This window comes from Sceloporus occidentalis, unplaced genomic scaffold (assembly GCF_023333645.1).
Source record: "Sceloporus occidentalis isolate IW3139 unplaced genomic scaffold, rSceOcc1.0.p SCAF_12, whole genome shotgun sequence".
Classification (NCBI taxonomy): Eukaryota; Metazoa; Chordata; class Lepidosauria; order Squamata; family Phrynosomatidae; genus Sceloporus; species Sceloporus occidentalis.
This window is the reverse complement of record NW_028316992.1, coordinates 1592-22141: the sequence shown is the minus strand read 5'-3', so window position 1 is coordinate 22141 and position 20550 is coordinate 1592. Positions and strand designations below refer to the sequence as shown.

Genomic DNA, 20550 nt, shown 5'->3' with positions numbered 1-20550 from the left:
AGGCGACTACTGTCAGACAGTGAAAAGAGGGAGAATACTTGACCAGAAGAAGAACTGGCAGAATATATCAGGGTCCTTTTTTCTTCTTTAGGGAATAGGAAGAATCGGCCTCAATCTATAGCAAATCCAATAAGTCACTTTCCCCCCTGAAAATGATCTGCCTGTTTCATATTTCCTTTTCATTGGGAATAATCCACTCCCTCTGTGATTTTGACTCAAGGGAGTTCCTAGTTATGACAGATGTTCATGGTTATCTAATAAGGGATTTTTTCCTAGCAAGAGATGGACTGGCAAGCGATATGGGACTGCAGTTCATGTGAATGGCACATTCCCTGTATGCTTAGAATCACATTCCATAACCTTAAAGATGCTGCACAGAGTGGCAGGAATCCCCAGGCCCCCTCACATCACACAGTTACTTTACGCCCTCCGCATTTGCTGGGCTTAGTGGTGCAGGGCCCTCAAGACAGTGGGAAAACAGCAAAGGAAAAAAGACGGTTGTTGTTGTTGTTTTACCGAAGAGAACACCTCTCTAGGAATCTCTAGGACCTCCGGTGCAACTCTACAGTCAATATCCACTGAAACTTGACCTTAGAATTGTGCTGGAGTACCTACAAATGCTTAGAGAAGCGTTTTCTCTGTCAATCTCTACATCCTCCATGATGACTTAGTGGTCAACCTCTGGCAGAGTTGCACTGGAGGACCTAGACGTTTCCTAGAGAGCATATATTGATCCAATCCGTGAATATTCAAGTCAGCAAAATTCAAAGCCACAAATCAGGAGGGCTGACTGACTGTATAGCAATATGATTCCACTTTAGCTCCCATGGCTCCATCCTATGGTTTCCTGGGATTCATAGTTTAAAAAGCTCTGGTGCTTTACCAGATTACCAAGATTTGATAGGATGTTGTGTGGCAGTTATAGTGGCATTATAGCAATAGTGTGTGGTGTGAATGAACCCCTGGAAATTGAGCAGTTATTTTTTCTTCAGGCTTCATTTATAAGGCATAACATACTCCAATAAAACTTTATTTGGAGCACAGAATGTTAAAAAATATATCTAGGAACAGATTACAGATTAAGAGACCAAGAGTCAGATTTACAGATTTTATTTATTTATTTAATATCTCGCGTTTCTTTCTGCGTGGAGCCCAAGATGGCTTACAACAAATTAAAACACTGCAACTAAGAACTATTTGATACAAAAGTTTTTTGAATATCAGATAAGCAACCCATTAAAACACTAAATTAAAAGAGTATAAAAGGAAGGGAAAAAAAGGGGGGGGATCACAACACGTCCCAGTAAAAGACCCTTCTCCCACCATAGTTTAAGAACCAAAGGCTTGCTTGAACAAAAAGGTCTTTGGCTGTTGATGGAAAGAGCAGATGGGGGCCAACCCAGGCTTCTGTGACAGGGAATTTCACAACCTGGAAGAATCCACAAAGATTCTGTGTCTTCGTGACACACGCTTGTGATGGTGGTGGGACAGAGAGAAAAGCCTCCCCTCAAGATCTTAAAAACGAGGCAGGCTTATAGAGATTAAGTGACCAATAACTGGACCGACAGGACAGGCCGAGTTTCCCTTATCCAAAATTTGTAATATTTCAAAATAAATAAATAAAAAATGAAACTTTTTTCATGGATGGCTGACATAGTGACCTTTTTGCTTTCTCATAATTCAGCGTACACAAATTTTGTTTCATGAACCAAGTTGTTAAAAAATATCCTGTATAAAATTACCTTCAGGCTATGTGAACAAGGTATATATGAAACATAAATTAATTTCATGTTTAGATTTGAGTCTCCTCTCCAAGATAGCACATTATGTACATATATGCAAACACAGGTATTCCGAAATCCAAAATAGTTCTGTTCCCAAGCATTTCGGATAAGGGAGACATAGCCTGTTTTTGTAAATAAACTATTACTATTTATGATTGATCTGGTAACTAACCAGCAGCAAGGTGTAGAACAAAAGCAGCTAGGAGAGGCTGAGGCAGTTTGCTTTTGCCTGAGCTCCTTGGGAAGACTAAGAGTCTGCTCTCTTGCTGAGTTAACTGAGCGCAAAGTACATTTGAACTCATTTTGCAGTAATGGAAGGAAGCTGAGGACAAAGGAGGAACGTGGGAGGTGATGGAATACATTTTTAAAGCAATTTAAAAAGTGGGATAAAAGAGGATTAATCAGGACTATCCCTGCCAAATTGGGAAACTGAAAGCTGTGTCCTTGAGCGTGGGAAGCAAGTTCACTGCCTGCCCAGCAGTATAATTCAAAACTTTACTCTGCAGGCAATATATAAAAGAGACTTGTTTACTTCCATATCTAGGTTCTTTATGATTACAGCAAATAAGGAAATACTAACCTCTGAGGAGCCAAATCACATTGCCATTGTTCCCAAGACTGCGCAATAAAAAAACAAAGGAAAAGGTCTCATTCTGTGCTCCATGGATGTAAAAGAAACTAAATATTGCCTGTTCTATCTAAGCTATACTGTGCTATATGCCCATCTGGCTCTTAATCGGTCACATTGCTGCCACAACAAACTTCACAGCCACCATCTCTCTGTATACATTTCACTTAACTCACTAAGAGATGGCTAGTACCCATTTAGCAAATATAATTTATGAGTAGTGTTTTATTGTAAAAGGTAACTAGGACCAATGATTTGTCACTTATGTTGTTTTTCCTCCAACCCAAAGAAGTAAGTTGGACTAAAAGCCTGAACATTTTCTATATTGATGCTTTTTATGGAAAAACAAAAACAAGTTGTCACACACAGAATTCCTAACATTTTTGCTTGTTGTACAACAGTCTTGAGTGCCCTCTGGAGGTTGCTAACTATTCTGTATCATTTTAAAATCTCTGCCTTTCTAATCTTATCTAGTGCAAACATATTTCAATAAGGACACACTCCCAGGAATTCAGTTGGGATGTTCTGTTTATTGGGAGACCCCATTCTCTCTCAGAATTAATAGACATTAACAGTCTGAAATTTTAAACTGTAGGAGACACAGAACGAACCAGTGTCATGGGGTTCATGCAAACATATTGAGAGGTGTGTTTATTTCTACTAGATTAGTAGAAGACTAGCAAGTGCTTAATCTACAATAACAGACTTCTAGTATCCTTTCTAGGATCAAGGAATGGATTCCTCCCCAGCAGTGCAGATTATAGGATTTGGGGGTTTCCACAAGGCAGAAATAATCCGGTTTGACCCCACTTTAACTGCCACAGCTCAATGCTATGCAGTTCTGGGAACTGTAGTTTGTTAAGGCCCCTTGAGCTGACCTCAACTCATTGTGACTCTGTGGATGAGACGCCTCCATGCCCCCCTGTTCACTGCTCTGCTCAAGTCTTGTAGATTCCTGTTCATGACCTCCCTAATTGAGCCTTGCCACCTGGTTTGTAGTCTTCTTCCCTTTCTACCCTCCTCTACTTTCCTAGCATTATTGTCTTTTCTGATGAGCCATGCCTTCTCATGATGAGGCCAAAGTATGACAGCCTCAATTTGATCATCTTGGCGTCTATGAGTATTTCAGGCTTGATCTGTTCTAGGGCCCATTTATTTTGTCTTTTTAGCTGTCCATGGTATCCTCAGCTCCCAGCAAAACTCTCAAATGAGCCGATGAATTTATGTAGATCCTCCGTGATCGTTATTTTTATTTTCTTTATGCTCAGCAACAAGCCTGCCTTTGCACTTTTTTCTTTGACATTCTTCAGTAATTGTTCCAAATCCATGATGTTTTCTACTTGTAGTATAGTGCCATCTGCATATCTTAGAGTGCTGATGTTCCTTCCTCCTATCTTTACTCCTTCTTCTTCTTCTAAATTTAAGCCTGCTCTTCAAATGATGTTGTTGAACAATTAGGGTGATAGACTGCAGCCTTGCCTGACCCATCTGCCAATTGGGAACCATTCTGTTTCTCCATATTCTGTTCTTACAGTGGCCTCTTGCCTGAGTATAGATTTCTCAACAAAATTATCAAATTTAGTGGGACTCCCATGTCTTTGAGAGTATCCCATAGCTTTTCATGATCAATGCAGTCAAAGGCTTTGCTATAGTCTATAAAGCACATGCTGATTTTCTTTTAGAATTTTTTGGGATGCTCCATTAGGCAATGTTTGTTGCAATGTGGTCTCTAGTGTGTCTGCCTTTCCTGAACCCTGCTTGCACCTCTGGGATTTCTCTCTTCATATGCGATTGGAGTCTGTGTTGCAGAATTTTAAGTGTACGTTTGCTTGTGCGGGAGATTAGTGCTATGGTCCTATAGTTGCTGCAGTCTTTTGTGTCTCCTTTTTTGTGGATGGTGATGTATATTGAGCACTTCCAGTCTGTTGGCAAGCATTTTGTATTCCATATTTATTGTCATATTGTTTAGTAGTATGGAAACATGGAAATGCAACACAACAACAATGATATTTAATTAGAGGGTGATGGAGGACAGGACTCTAATCAAGATGGCAATCTTGCTCCAGTATACTTGACCTTCCATATTTCTTTATTTAGTAGGTCAAGTACATCAGAGCAATATTGCCATCTTCATTAGAATCCTGTCCTCCATCACCCTCTAATTTAATATTATTGTTGTTAATACTGCATTTCCATGTTTCTATGCCACTAAACAATCATCTGCTAAAACATGGTAGAAGTGGCAACATATGGCAGCTCAAGCTGTTCAGAAAATCACCAGCCAGCCTCCTTGCCAGCAGCATTTCCTCAGGATGTCATCTATGTATTCTGTTCCCTACACTGGCTTCTGCAGAACACAAGGTCAAACCTGAAGCCCACCATAATGTTGAATCAAATTATTTCTCTAGATAAATTCTCATCTGCATAAACCACTAAATTTCATGTTCCCTTACAGGTCAGTATATCACCTGGAGGCAACATGTGTAGCACAGTGGTTTGAGCATTGGATGATGAATCTGGAGACCAGTTTGAGTTCCCCGCTCATCCATGGAAATCCAATGGGTGACCTTGGACAAGTCACCCTCTTTCATCCTCAGAGGAAAGCAAAGGCTGAAAAAATCATGGCAGGAAACCTCTGTGATCACCTTAGGGTCTCCAGAAGCCAGAAATGATTTAAAGGCACACAACAACAACATCATTCTAAAAGTTGCCTTTGGCCAGTATAATCAATGAAAGTGTAATCTGCAATGGTGGCCACTGTGGGGTGAGCAGATGACAAAATTTACTCTTGAGTGTTTGTAGACCACACATAACTACTAAAGTGCTATTGATTCAATAATGCTGGACCTCATAATCTGTGCATCTTGAGTTTGGGGAATGCGATGGAGCACTATTTAATGTCTTAAAAAATATTGAAAGCTGAAATGTTTACATTAGAAGGAACTAGAGTGGTTATGTGTCATCTAAGGCTGCCTTTGGTTCAATGATCTGTCCAGTCTGAATATGGTTTAAAGATCAATAAGAAGGGAACACAGCAAGGATTACTGTTAGCAACACCCAGATGGGAAAGTTAGCACACACAGAAGTCAGCTGAACACAGTCTTCCCCATTATATGTGAGATGTATTATGTTTCTATTTAAATCATAGTAGGTAATTCTACATTTGTATCCACGTGTGTCAGCTGTTCTGTTTTGTCCTATTTAAGATCTGACCCAAATTCATGTTCCCAGCATCACATTAGCAAGCTTTGGAATCAGCTTTAAATTTCTAGATACCTTATTTGGGTAGAACTTGTGCAATCATTGGCCAGTATCTGTAAATTTGGCATATGAAGTAGAGCAACATAATTTTGTCAGTACTATTTTACTGTTTTACAAAGCGAGCAGTATATTCTTTTTAGCAAGAAGATTGCTTTTTTATTCTAGGAAGTCTGGAGCTCCTGCCCAAGTTTCTTTTTCCTTCTGCCATAGTTGAGGAAGAAATCCATTTTTACCAATGTTTTACCAAGGTCAGTATTCATTCTGCTGCCAATCATATGGCTGGTGGTGTTGGGAATTCTGTCTGAGAATAGTGACATGTACTCAGGGAATGGCTCACGCTCCTTTTTCTTGCCCTGAAAAAAAGGAACAACAAGTTATTTATGTCTTTAAACCTATGTCTAATGGAAAACAGATCTATGCTCATATTACAATCAGTCAGTTCCAGGTTAACTAAAATTGACAAAAAAAGTATGACAAAAAGTAGCTTTTGGATTGCAACTCCTAGAGCACTCCATCCAGCATGGCCAGGAACATTTCCAAGCTCTGAGGAATTCAGCAGGATTTTGTATTTGACAGTGACCAAGTGGAGGCCAATAAGGCATTCACAGGAATAGTGGGGGCTGTATGCTGTTATTTATCCCAAGCAACTTGTAATTAGAAATACAACATTTCTAAATAGAACACTAATTTAATAGCCATCAGCAGATCTGTCTTCCATGAAACTATCTCACTTCTTTTGGAATATATCTTTGAGCTTTCTGTAACCATGTTGCAGGTTCAGAAATGAGGGAGCTTATCACACTGGGGGAAAGGTGGAAACAAAGCAGAGCACTCCCGTCCTTATTGTGTCATGTTTATCCCGTCCTTCTCCTGTCAGTGAAGTAGAATGGCCTGTCACTTTGTATTAATGAGAGTTTCCATTAATACAAAGTGACAGGGCCATTCCACTTCACTGACTGGAGAAGGATGGGATAAGCACAACATCGTGTGATAATCTTTGTGCAATTGCATGATAAGGATGGCATAAAGATGGGAGAAGGACAGGATAAGCACGACATCATACAATAATCTTCACACAATCACGAGATAAGAGGAGAGCGATCCGCATTGCTCCCCTCCTTTTCCCCGTGTGACAACCTCCAAAGACAATGGCCAGTGCACCAGTCCAAACATTTTGATTCTTTGCTTCCTCTTTTCCACCTGAATTTTTGTACTTTCATGGCTGATGAAAGAGTTCTGGAAGAAGTTGAAACCACAGACTCTTTTTCTCACATTTTAGTACTCCTAAAATGGATTAGTTGTCCTACATTTGTTTACGGAAGACATAGCTATTTTTTAACTTCCTGTAGAAAATACCACAATCAACTGCACAGGGAAGGATTTATCATCAAAGAAGGAAGATTTACAGTATCCAAGAAGGATTTCACTATGGGGAGAACAGCTGCCGCATAGCACAAGGTTACACAATTTGCTTCAGCTGACCTTTTTAAACCTAGCATACCACCTAATTTGAATCTCCTGCTTGGCACTTTCAAATTGCCTGTCAACTTATGGTGACCTCATGAATTCCATAGGGTTTCCTTGGGCAAGGAATACTACAAGATTGTTTTGCCATTCCTTCCTCTGAAATATAGCCCACAGCACCAGGTATTCATTGGTGGCCTCCCTTCCAAGCATTAACCAGGGATCACTATACTTAGCTTCCATGATCAGGCAGGAGCTGGTGCCTTTAGGGTGTTTAGGTATTCAGCAGATATAGAGACTGCCATTTTCTTAGTGCTTTAAGTCAAGTCAGGTCCCATAATGAGCTTCCAATGTGAGGTGGAAATGAAATTGCAGATTGAATTAATTTAACAGTTTGACACTATCCTAACTGTCATGGCTGCCTCCTATGAAATCCTGGGATTTGTAATTTGGACCAGGGCTCTCTGACATAGAAGGCTTAATAGCTCAGAAAACTACTAATTCCAGAATTCCATAGCATTGAGACATGGCACTTAAAGCAAACTGCATTAACTCTGTAGATTCAGGTTGGGTTGTCCGCCGTATATCCTACTGTAGTTATCTATGCAAACAAGCCAGGGACCAAAGCATCAAATCACCTGCATTTGACCTGTAACTCAGTGGTAGAACAAATGCTTTGTCCACAGAAGGTCCAAGGTTCAGTCTCTAGTGGGATGGGTGTGCAAAACATGGTCTTCCAGGTGTTGTTACATACATCATCCCCTTTATCTCCCACCATCGGCTACATTAGGTAGGTTTGATTGACACTATAGCCCCTCTGGAGCACCACAAATTGCCTAAGCCCACTATAGCACCCCTATACAAATATATATTTTGGCAGTGCCAGTTAGTCCTCTGCCCCTAAGACAACTCTGTCAGTTAAGGCTCAACCCTACCGAGCATCCCATGTTCATCATCCATGACAATTCTGTCTTGAAAAACCTATTACAGTTTGGATGAAGAATGCTACTTTCAAGGTGTGACAAATCTACTCCAAACCTTACAGCTATTCCTCCTCAGTTTTATTAACTATGGGCCCCTAAGTAATTTTTTTTAAAAAAGGAGGTTTGGCAGATATACTCTAACAGGTGAATTTGTAACTTACCATAGGATCATAATCCTTTAGAAAACTCCAGTTCTGGTACCTGTAGGATAAAAGGAAATCGTGTTGTAGTTTGGTTAACCAAGTATAATATGAAACATATAAAAATTGAAGTGGCCATTAAAGCATCCAGACGAAATATACATCTCACTAAAGGAGAGGACTGCTTTTCATAGTCCCTGTTGTCCTAACCATACACCATAGAAAGACCAATGGAGCCTGCAATCCTGCCTCCACTTACCTGAGAGTAAGGACATTATCACATGAGGTTTTGAGATCACAATTAAAGTTGGAAAGCAGTGTTTTTGAAAATATTGCATGATGTCACCATCTCATCACTGCTGTGGTTGTGAAACAATGTTAGAGTGTTGCTTTTCATTACCATATAAAATCTGTCAATAAGCTCCCAATTGCACTGCGTTTCCATCACTCCACTGGTATTAAACATCCTTTCTGTGACAGTTCCAATATTGGCAGCCATGTGGAGTCAGTGTTTTCTTTTCTCTTCTCTCCTGTCCCCCATCCCCCTCACTATTTCCAAGCAGGCTGTTTTCCTTTTCCCCCCTATTTCTTTTTTGTAATTAAATTGCATTAGCATAACTCCAGAACTGCATTAAAAATAATTTTTAAAAACCTCAAAAAGGCACACTGGGCAGGGCATAAAGCAGGAAGGCGGGGTCAAGGAGGAGTGCGGAAGTGTATGAAGGACTGTCGATGGCCAAAAGGTACCTTCATGCAATTGCAAACATGCAATAATTGAATGCTTCTAAACTGGTATGTTTTTGTTTTCTTTTATAATGCGATTGCAATGAAACTGAATGTCCTAAGTTCCATTAAACTCCATGTCTAGGACTGTGCTGTGTAAGTCCTACAAACGCAGCTCTTTTGATCAGAAAAGAGCCCAAGGCTTAGCCTAAGCAATGTTTGAAGTAGTCCCTTGTAGGCATGGAAAGCCAGCAGACAATCCATATCCGCAAAGGTTGTGCCTTTCAGTTTGGTTAAGGGAGAAGTTCTTCATACACACAGAGCCTCATACGGATGGAACTAGAAGCCAGCATATATACCCGGCAGAACTTCATGCACAACTGGGAAGGGAGTCTACAACATAGCATTTTTTTATCAGTGGGATTAATTGATATACAGTGTGCATGGCAAAGACATCTGTATCTTGTTCCAAAGCACACTCAGGCGGGTTACAGACCGCCATAAAGTACGCGCTCCGCATGTACTAGGGTTATGAAGGGCCGTATTAGGGTTAGGAAGGGTCTTACCTTCATCACGGCCCTTCTTCCTAGTACGCGCAGAGCACGTCCTTAATGGCAGCGCCCATCCACATGAGTGCTGCCATTTTGACGTCTTGGATGCATAGCGTCCAGACGTGTCGCGGCGTAAGTGACGCCACGAGGGCGCACTTCGCCCCTCGCCGCGCCACTTCCGCATTTTGAAAAGGAGCGCCATTTCGGCGCTCCTTTTTCACTGCGCCGGGAAGCCTCGCGGTCTGGCCGCTGGGGCTTACCTCCACAGCGAATGGCGGCGGCAGGAAAACGGCTGCTTGAGGGCGGTCTGTAACCCGCCTCAGTTTGCAGAAGTCACAGGCCAAGACTGTTAAAGTTCACTATTGCCCAGCAACAATCAGAAATATCCCCTGGACAGAGTTAGTGCATCCTAGAGCTATTAACCAAACCCAGGTACAAAGCAATGGGGTTCAGCTAGCAGGTGGAGTTGGAACCAGAATGATGGACAAAGTCATTTACCCACTGCTCTCCATAAAACATACACATACATGACATGACTGGCATGCACAAGTACACATTTACACTTGAGCTAATAATACAGCTGAGTTTTTGAACAGCCTGATTTAATATGTGTGCAGGAAAGGAACATTTTTGTGTTTGGATAAGCAGAAATCCAAATCATTGCTAGCCTGCAAATAACGCATGGCACACCATTCAATTCTGATCTACCTTCCACCTGCAGCTGTGTAAGGCCACTGCTCTTCTTTGCCCCTTGCTACACAGATATGATCTTTGCATAGGAACAAAATAGCGTAAGAAGTCAGCTTACAGCCCAGAGAATAGACAGACAGATACAACAATCTGAAGATAACCATGGCACAAGCATGACTAGGTCAGTCATGGGCAGGCTTGACTCAACACACACATTTTAACACAAGTTGAAATATAGTTGTACAGAAGCACATAATTGAAGAACAGTGTTGAGTTACTCACCAATATTTTGTTGCCCGTCTTTCAGCCTCCACAAACTCTCTCCAAACCTTGTCTTGTCGAACCTGATCCTGATCCAGGGCATCTTTCTCTTCTCCCTGGGTTTTGCTGGATGGTTTCAATGAGCTCTGTGTAGTGGCAAGAAAAGTCCTTCCAGACTGGCTGCTGTTCAGTGAAGGAGATGAAGATGAGGTTAAATCCCCTACTGGGTTGCTAGCTGGTGACCGGTACCCTGCTGATGTTGTTCTCCTGAGTCCATTTGCTTTGCTCCCCATCCTGTATGTGCTTTCTCCACCACGTAGTGTTAGCAAGATTCTAAACATTCACAACTGCCTTGCCCAACATTTTCCCTAAGGTATTTAATCAAATACAGAAAGCATGTCCAAGAAGTGTACAAAAAGCTCCAGTGCCCAATAGGCACCATTTCTGGCAACTGTGTGACAAAATTCTGTGATTTCCTGAACAAGTTTGGGTCACATACTAGCCGGATGGCCCCACATTATTTTGTTAAGTTAATAAGTTTGTAGAATGCATGAAGGCAAGATGTAGTGTAATAAATTGTGTGTGTGTGTGTGTGTGTGTGTGTGTTTTAAGCCAGATATATTATTGTTGGAAGGCTTTGGTTATCAGCTTTCTGTAGTGCGTTTTGCATTTCCTTCCCTGAAAGATGTGTGCTTCCTAATGGCCACATCGCTTTAGGGATCTCCAGAACATCCGCTGAATGTGTAACAAGAGTCTGTTATTGTAGGTAGTACTACAGGGCATTTTTCCTGGACTACGGTTGGCTTTTCTTCTGCTTGCAGAGCTGAAACAAAACACTCAAGAGGGCCCAGGCTTTCCTGGTGTTTACTGTCTCCATTGGAAACCAGACAGGCTTTGTCATGAATATTCATCACAGACAGAAGGCAGGATGTACCCAAGAAAGACAACAGCTGGAGGCTAGACTTTTGAGTGTGCTGGGATTTTAAAAATAGATGCTGTTGTGTGCCTTTCAAGTCATTTCTCACTTATGGCGACCCTAAAGTGAGCCTATTATGGGGTTTTCTTGGCAAGATTTATTCAGAGTGGGTTTGCCATTGCCTCCCTCTGAGGCCGAGAAAGTGCAACTTGTCCAAGGTGACCCAGTGAGTTTCCATGGCCTAGTGGGGATTCGAAACCTGGTCTCCAGTACAACACTGAAACCACAGCATCACACAGTCTATTTTAAAATAGGTAGTGACATTAAATCCTCTCCTTATCTTGTCATTTTCTGGATATTGCCCTTGACTCAAAACTAGGGTTGCCATAATGGAGGACCTCGAAACCGGGACAAATGTAGGACAAGGTTTGAAAATGTAGGACATTTTTTTTTTTATTTCCTGGCTAGGAAATTAAAAAAAAAAGTCCTAGATTTTTAAACCTTGTCCTCCTCCTCCTCCTCTCGGCCTGAGAGGGAGCCTAGGCTGTCTCCCAGGCCGAGAAGGGCGGGGGGAAGCCTGGCATCGCGGAGATCTCTGCGGTGCCAGGCTTCCTCCTCCTCCTCTCGGCCTGAGAGGGAGCCTAGGCTGTCTCCCAGGCCGAGAAGGGCGGGGGGAAGCCTGGCATCGCGGAGATCTCTGCGGTGCCAGGCTTCCTCCTCCTCCTCTCGGCCTGAGAGGGAGCCTAGGCTGTCTCCCAGGCCGAGAAGGGCGGGGGGAAGCCTGGCATCGCGGCGATCGCCACGGTGCCAGGCTTCCTCCTCCTCCTCTCGGCCTGAGAGGGAGCCTAGGCTGTCTCCCAGGCCGAGAAGGGCGGGGGGAAGCCTGGCATCGCGGAGATCTCCGCGGTGCCAGGCTTCCTCCTCCTCCTCCCGGCCTGAGAGGGAGCCTAGGCTGTCTCCCAGGCCGAGAAGGGCGGGGGGAAGCCTGGCATCGCGGCGATCGCCACGGTGCCAGGCTTCCTCCTCCTCCTCTCGGCCTGAGAGGGAGCCTAGGCTGTCTCCCAGGCCGAGAAGGGCGGGGGGAAGCCTGGCATCGCGGAGATCTCCGCGGTGCCAGGCTTCCTCCTCCTCTTCCCGGCCTGAGAGGGAGCCTAGGCCGGCTCCCAGGCCGAGAAAGGCGGGGGGAAGCCTGGCATCGCGGAGATCTCCGCGGTGCCAGGCTTCCTCCTCCTCCTCTCGGCCTGAGAGGGAGCCTAGGCTGTCTCCCAGGCCGAGAAGGGCGGGGGGAAGCCTGGCATCGCAGAGATCTCCGCGGTGCCAGGCTTCCTCCTCCTCCTCTCGGCCTGAGAGGGAGCCTAGGCTGTCTCCCAGGCCGAGAAGGGCGGGGGGAAGCCTGGCATCGCGGAGATCTCTGCGGTGCCAGGCTTCCTCCTCCTCCTCTCGGCCTGAGAGGGAGCCTAGGCTGTCTCCCAGGCCGAGAAGGGCGGGGGGAAGCCTGGCATCGCGGAGATCTCCGCGGTGCCAGGCTTCCTCCTCCTCCTCCCGGCCTGAGAGGGAGCCTAGGCTGTCTCCCAGGCCGAGAAGGGCGGGGGGAAGCCTGGCATCGCAGAGATCTCCGCGGTGCCAGGCTTCCTCCTCCTCCTCTCGGCCTGAGAGGGAGCCTAGGCTGTCTCCCAGGCCGAGAAGGGCGGGGGGAAGCCTGACATCGCAGCGATCTCTGCGGTGCCAGGCTTCCTCCTAGGCCGGCTCCCAGGCCGGGAAAGAGGTGGAGGCTGCTCCTCATCGCGGCGATCGCCGCAGTGGGAAGCGGCCTCCTCCTCCTCCCTGGCCTCGTGGAGGCCTTGAGGACCCCGCGGTCGGAGCTCCGACCGCGGAGCTGCCTCCAAGGCCTCGCTGGGGCCTGGGAGGGAGCGTCTCCGCGGCTGGAGCTCCAACCGCGGAGAGCCTTCCCAGGCCTCAGCAAGGCCTTGGAGCCGCCGCGGGGCCTGAGGTGGCCGCGGTGGGCGGGGCCGTCCCGGTTTGGGCCCCAAACCGGGCCGGGACCGGGACAGCACCGCCCAAACCGGGATTGTCCCGCCCCCCGGCGGGATATGGCAACCCTACAACAGATTCCATGAAATACCAGCTCTGGACATATGTATATGCAAGCATGCACCCACATACTCAAATCAACCCACTTCTGCTTGGACAAATACCTTTAAGATATTTTCTCCTTTCCAGACAAGGGCACTGGTCAGTTTTCAAATATTTTTTTTATAAAGTAGAGATGGGGACGCTGTGACCTGCAGTTGTTATTGACCAAGGCAAAGGTTTTTTTGGGGGGACAAAACCTCAAAGATTCCTCTAGCCCAGTGGTCCTCAAACCGTGAAGCAGGACCCCAGGGACATGTGTATCAAGAGCTGCTCAAGGGGGCATGAAACTTGGGGGCCTTGATCCCTCCTCCTCCTTTCTGTCTGGGGGCAGGGGGTTAGGAGAAAGGCAAGAAGGGTGCGTCAAGCTTCTGCCTGAAGTAGGAGGAGAGCTATTTCCTTACAAAATGTTCAAATATGAATATACATGGATATCTGAACAAAAATACAAACACTAAACAAACAAAATGTTTTTATTCATATACGACATCCAGCAGGGATTGGGGAGGGCGTGATGTCTGCATGTAGTTGTAAAGGGGGTTGCTAGGGTAAAAGGTCTGAGAACTATTCCCCTTGCTACAGTGTACTTTGACAAGCTTTGGTTGTTGGACTTTAAACTCCTACCAGAGTTCAATATGGTGTCTAGGGATGATGGAAGTTACAGACAATGACACCCGGAGGACCACAAATTGCCCAACTTTGGTGAAATTTTCCTGGCTGTAAAAGATATCAGAAACATGGAGACAGGGGACTGTTCCAGACTACTTAGTTAACTGATGTTTGATGTACATTCAGAGAGAAGGCCACATATATTTGCAAATACCATCCCTGTCCTCTATCATCCCACCATTTCAGCTGCTTTTAAAATGGCCAGGTTTCCCTTTCCTCCTCCCACTTTTCTCCTTCAGTTGCTGTAAACTGAGCTTGAAGTGCAAAATTAGTTTGCTCTCAATTAACTCAGCAGGGAGATGAGAATGGGACAGAATCTTCTCTTTAAGCTCAGGCAAAAGCAAACTACTGCAGCCTCACCTACCTTGTGTCTTCTTTAATAGCTTTTGCCATTTTGACCACACCCTGAACTTCCTTGATCACATGTGTCCCCCTTTTCATCTGTAACATGTTGGAGGGCATGCTGACAAATGTAAAGATACAGTACACTGTGGAGGCAAAGGTTTTCATAGCCATCATCCATAGTTTTTTGTGGGGTTTTCGGGCTATGAGGCCATGTTCTGGAAGAGTTTATTCCTGATGTTTTGCCAGCATTTGTGGTTGGCATGTTCAGAGAATGCTGGCATGGAGGTGAGTGAGGTGTATATATTGTGTGACCCTTGGTTGAGAGGAAGTGATTTACATGTTGATCTTTGTGTTAGTCTGTTGTTGAATGGCAAGGCCTGAGGGGCTCTATTCAATTAGTGATCCATTGTCTGCTGGCTGGTTGTCATTTGCACTTGTTGGGTCTTGATTTTGGTGTTTTTCAGGACTGGTAGCCAAACTTTGGTTACTTTAAGGGTTTCTTCTTTTCGGTTGAAGTTGTCCAGATGTTTGTGGATTTCAATGGCTGCCTTGCGCATTCTGACCTGATAGTTGTTGGCATGGTCCAGAATTTAAGTGTTTTCAAGCAGCATTTTATGTCCAGGGTGGTTTATATCTGCAGATTTTTCTGGCTGACCCAGTCTGGCAAAACATCAGGAATAATCTCTTCCAGAAAATGGCCACATAGCCCGAAAAACCCACAAAAAACTATACAGTACACTATTTTCTCCTCAAACACAATACACCATCTCAGAATTACATTATCAGAAAATGGAAGGCGCCTCCCAAGCACATCCAGCCATCACTATCGACCATTAAAAGTGCCTGGTTGGTTACCAAGGCCTGTCAAAAATTGGTAGACCACTGGAAAAGATTCTTGAAGCAAAAGGAGAACTTATACAGCCACATAAACAACCAGCAATTAGTGGGGCTTTCCCCACCATTCTTATCCCTGTTGCTTTCATCTTTTTTGTCAAGTGACCAAGCCTTGACATTTGCATTTTTAAATGTTTCTGGTGGATTCGTTGTGTATATCGATGCTTTTATGCCTTAGCAACAAGGGGTCACAATACCACACTGGTAAAACAGTGTGGTGCATCATGAAATCTGGCCTTAATATTCTGCCCATAAATGTCAAGCTTAAAAACAAAGAGCAAGCTTTCAACATACAGTATTGTGTTTAAATTTGGAATGTGAACTTTTCTGCTGTATTTGGCAACAGAGCAGCAAAGTCAGCAAGGTAAAGGCAGATATGGCCTTCAAACTGTGTGTTGGCCACTCCTGAGTTATTATTTTCAGCATCATTTAATGATATAGAAGAAATAAGATGGGCCATTGTAGGGTGTTAGTCTTGCATTTTGCTGCTTATGATGTGCTCGTTTTAGGCTCAGTTTACTAAATTTCTGTGTGGCCAGTTCATGCCAAAGGCATTGAGACAAAATAGATAATAAAAGCATTAATTAATCAGCTCTATGTTGCTTTTTATAGAAAGTAAGGACAATAATGTTCAGCAAAGTAGAAGAGAGTAGGAAAAAAGGAAGGCCACATTACTGTTGGGTTGATTCAATTATGGAAGCCACAGCCCCGAGTTTGCAATACCTGAGCAAGGCCTTTGGTGACAGGGTGTCTTGGAGGTCACTCGTTCATAGGGTCACTGTAAGTTGAAGCCAAGCTGATAGCAAATAACAACAGATCTGTATCTGGCTATTACAGGTAGGTCTATAACAGGGATGGAGGGCACATGACACAACACATCTAATACACAAATGGTGCATGAAAGATGATGAATAACATTTATCACCTTATAAGAAAATAATATTTTTTGGAAGTTTGTTTGCAGTTATTTACAAGTGAGCCATTTAAATGTTTTCACTTAATACATTGAACTATCATATAAAGTGGAATCATGTGAGGTGTTTACTGCACACATCCAGTTCCTCAGAAAATCAATGGAGAGACTGAAGCGGAATGGAAATACATGTAGTTTCTTGTTATTTTTAAGGGGCAATGGGAGGTCTATTTGGCAAACCAAATCTTGGCCACAAGAGGGTACTGTAAGGCTAAACATGCAGTTGAAAGAGACTACTATAGCTGAAAGATACTGAATAAATCTCTCTTCTATACTGTGGAGTGCCTATAATGTTCTGTTTAAACCGCACAAATTATTTGCAAGACCACCTAATTCAGATTATTTTCTTCAAGTTAAAAAACAGTCTTTATGATCTGGAAAGCTCAAATCATCTCATCGATTGTTCTGTTTTAGTAACTAGATGACATAAATGTGTCATGCCTTTAATGGATGCTGGGGTTTTTAAAAAATATTTATTCTGATATTATTTGATATTTATTCTGAGAGCAGAATTTGATGGGAATAAAAATCAAAGAAGATCTGTAACAAAGGGGTGGGAGAGAACATGGCCTTCTAGATGTTGCTGGACTGCAACTCCCATCAGTCTTAGCCAGCATGATTAAATAGCACAGAATAATAGTATTGTAGTATCTGTTTTTTGTTTAATCTAGAGGCCATACACTCCCCATCCCTAGTTTAGAGCAAAACAGCTGTGCCATTTGCACCAGAAGATATTAACACCATTTCTTGAGTATGCTATCTTAAAATAATGTTTGTGCCCAAAAATTGTTTCATGGTCACTATTTCTGATAAGCCATGTGAAAATCACAACCACACGCCATGGCCCCAATCCGTCTTTGGAAGGGGCAGCTTCAAGTCACCATTTAGGGCCATCTGTTCTGCCTGTTTTCCCCCTGTTTCGCCCCATTCACTCCTTTTTTGCCTGGGGAAAAGCCAGCCTTGCCAGCCATGGCCCGATGGCAGCTTCATCATGTTCTGGTGGCATGTGGCATGTAAATGCCATGCAGCCACAGTGTCATGAAGCAGCCCACATCTGGACAGCCAGGTGACTTCAAGTTGGCTTTCCAGTGTCATCACAATGTGTGGAATCTAAATGCTGCATGCTAATGATGCCCGGAAGCGTGCTTTTTTGGGCCATTATTCCAGTCCTTAGAGGGACTTGAAAAACTTTTTTTTTCTTTTTAAAAAGCTCTTTAAATTGGTTTAAAACAAGGTTGTTTTTTCTTGAGGGTTCTACACCGCTTTTATTTTCTGTTGCTGAAATATATTTGTGCTTCATTATAAATTCTTGTTCTTCTGGTTTACAGCTGCATTTTCATTTTCTTTTCATTGTTATCGTAAGCCACCCAGAGAACTTGGCAGCATATAAACACTGTTAAAAATACATACCGTAAAAGGAAGACAGCATCAGTAGAGAATTGTATCAATATGTAAGAAGTAAAGAGAGAAGTGGTTTCTCTCATATGGAAAGGATTTTGTACTTGTTGCTTGTCAAGCAAACAGACATTTAATGAGATTCAAAAGCGAGAGCTTTAATATTGGAAGTCTTGCAAAAATTCCTTTTTTTCACTCCCAAGTCTGCTGAGCTGATCTTAAGTAAAGAAACCTGTCCATTCATTCTCTTCAAGAGAATATTTCATTAACTGATAGTAGCACAGATCACCTTCAGTTTGCTATGGCTGCATCCACACTGCAGAAACAATCCAGTGTGACACCTCTTTAATGGGCATCACAATGCAATGGAATTCTGGGAACTGTAGTTTTGTGACACATTTAGCCTTTGCTGTCAGAGGGCGCTGGTGCCAAAACAACACCCAGGGCCTATCTAGCATTCCATATCATTTGCTTTATGTGGGCATTATTTTGTGTCAAAACTGAAAGCAGGAAACCCTAGTGCTTTGGAGAAACTGAAAGCTGGGAGCTTTCATACCTTGAAAAATGTCCATATTACTTCGAGTTTGTGTGTGTATGTGCCTTAAAGTTACCTGTCAACTTTTGATGAACCCATGAATTTCATAGGGTTTTCTTAGGGAAGGAATACTCAGAGGTGGATTTATCAGTCTGAAATATTACACCTGGTATTCTGTAGCTACCACGAATTTCAATGAAAAAATAAAGCCACTTCATGAGATTCCCTACAATAAGGTACATAGAAATTGTTCTTGGGAGAGAGTTCCTCTTGGGATGCTGTTCTTGACAGCTCATCTGTGAAAAGCATGTATGTATTTTGTTTCCTAGCCAAAATACTGGAGGTCAGCCATTTGGGTCCCACAAAGTTCCAGGCTTCATTTTACTCACTTCCAATACATTTCTACAATTTAAAAACACTTCAGTGGGTTTAAAGCTTTGCCCTTTGTCCTGAAACGACACTCTATATTACTTTTCATGGAAATGTCACCATCAACCATATTTCCCTGAACTGAATCAATGGTTGCACATACCTCCTTTCTTGAACTTGGAGTCCCAAACCTGTGGTCTTAGAAAAAGGACTTTGAAAAGCCATCTGAAGGCACGGCTTCTTCTTCTACCATAAGTATTGTTTTTCCAGCAAAACCAAATGGGCCTGTTGGCAAAAGGCTACACCATAGCAACTCCAGCTTCTGTTTGCTGTTCAAACACATTACCATTGAATAAAGAATTTGCGGAAGCTTCCTAAGAGCCTTTTTAAATTGCTCTAGCAACAAATGGCTTGTGATCGGTTGTATACAGCATTTCTCAATAAAGTGTCTCTCCTTTCACAGCGGACCTTTGCAATCAGCTATTCAGAAGAAAAGTATTCAAGATTACATGCCAAGCATTTCAGGGTGCTTAGATGTTTTCTCTTGCTGTACTTGATGTAGGTTGCGGAAACAGCATGGATGGAATGGCTGGGACACAAACATGCTCCAAACTTCAGTGCTGTGGACAGGCCTGGTCAAGACATTATAGCCAAATTCAGAGACTGGTATTTTGTGAGTGATGTACACATGTGTAAATCCAACATATACCTGTGTGTGCTTTTGGTTAGTGCAAAGATTGGTATTCTCTTCCTCCCATCATGTCCCCAGCTAGCATTACTGTCAGATTCTGGGAGCTGCAGTTCAAAAAAGTAACTTTTCAGTGCTCTAGTTTTTACTTTCTTAAATATGAGTTTTGTGTGGGAAAAGCGTAATTTGCAATGGTTGTTTATTCCCAGATGTGATGAAGACAGTGTTGCTCATGCTGGCTCCTCAGTAAGGTACATTACGCGTGTGGGCTTTAGTAGACCATCGTTGTGGGTGGAAGCCATTTGCATTCATGTTCTGTAAGGATTAGATGCACTGAAGCGTTTTAAGAATATGAGCACATTCAGACTATTAAAGAGATAAATTCCAAAAGCAATAAAGTTTAGAAGAGGAAACAACTGAAGAATAAAAAGAATAAATTGCCCCATGACTATACAACACCTTTTATGGTAACTGTTAATACCAGCTATTTAATGTTAAATTATGCCCATAGTCCCAAACTGTTGTAACTGTTTTGGCATTATTCCACCCAAAGTGGTTTCCTTCCCCCATCCCCACCACACTTCAGAAGTAGCGCAAATATTTGGAAGAATGTGATGTACAAGGCAGTTTTCTTCATTCCTGCCTGCACTCCCAAATTGGTGTTCTTAGCATAGCTGTAGTCTGCCGCTTCCTCCAAGGATTTCAGCATAGCATACAAGGAATTATCACATGAAAGGCAATGTAGTGGCTAGAATGTTAGTTTAGCAGAGTTTAGAAAAGCTTGCTTTTATTGACAATTTCCAGAATCCCCCTTCTAGTATGACCACTAGCCAACATGGCAACTAGATCCAGTCAGTAGTGCTGGTGCAAATCTGCTCTGAGCTGTAATCCAGATGTGCTGAACCCTCTCTCAAAGTAGATTCTACACCTTGGAGAGCTCCTTCAACATTTGGATTGAAACCCAAAACAGATTCACTGACATGGAATCCACCAGCTGCCACTGGATCCAGCAGGATTCTTATAATGGTCTTTACATACATGAAAAAAGAAACGTATTGTGCTTCTTTTTGTGTGGCGTGATTCTCCTTCATGGGATCTACCTGATGTGGGTTGTTGTTGTCTTTTTAGCAGAAATATATCCAGCCAGGCCA

The 20550-nt window shown here is 43.3% G+C and overlaps 1 protein-coding gene across 3 annotated transcripts; it reads right to left on the bottom strand.

The window, feature by feature from the left end:
- Window positions 1–5736: 5736 nt before the first annotated feature.
- Window positions 5737–19044, bottom strand: CIMIP5 (ciliary microtubule inner protein 5). 3 transcript variants are annotated; one of them, XM_089477903.1, is made up of 4 exons: window positions 18875–19044; window positions 10507–10665; window positions 8282–8321; window positions 5737–6026 (listed from the first exon to the last, which is right to left on the bottom strand). In XM_089477903.1, the coding sequence occupies exons 1-4, from the start codon at window positions 18934–18936 to the stop codon at window positions 5835–5837; spliced, it is 453 nt and encodes a 150-aa protein (XP_089334029.1). In that variant the 5' UTR covers window positions 18937–19044; the 3' UTR covers window positions 5737–5834. The 3 variants fall into 3 exon arrangements, with proteins under 3 accessions (XP_089334029.1, XP_089334026.1, XP_089334027.1); XM_089477901.1 differs by having other exon boundaries at window positions 5739–6026; window positions 10507–10668; XM_089477900.1 differs by lacking the exon at window positions 18875–19044 and having other exon boundaries at window positions 10507–11536.
- Window positions 19045–20550: the final 1506 nt, after the last annotated feature.

Excerpts from the sequence above, each read along its gene's own strand:
- CIMIP5 (XM_089477900.1), bottom strand. The coding sequence starts at position 10,826 with ATGTTTAGAATCTTGCTAACACTACGTGGTGGAGAAAGCACATACAGG. Across the intron at positions 8,322-10,506 it reads AGACGGGCAACAAAATATTG|GTACCAGAACTGGAGTTTTC; the intron begins GTGAGTAACTCA and ends TTTATCCTACAG. Across the intron at positions 6,027-8,281 it reads TAAAGGATTATGATCCTATG|GGCAAGAAAAAGGAGCGTGA; the intron begins GTAAGTTACAAA and ends CCTTTTTTTCAG.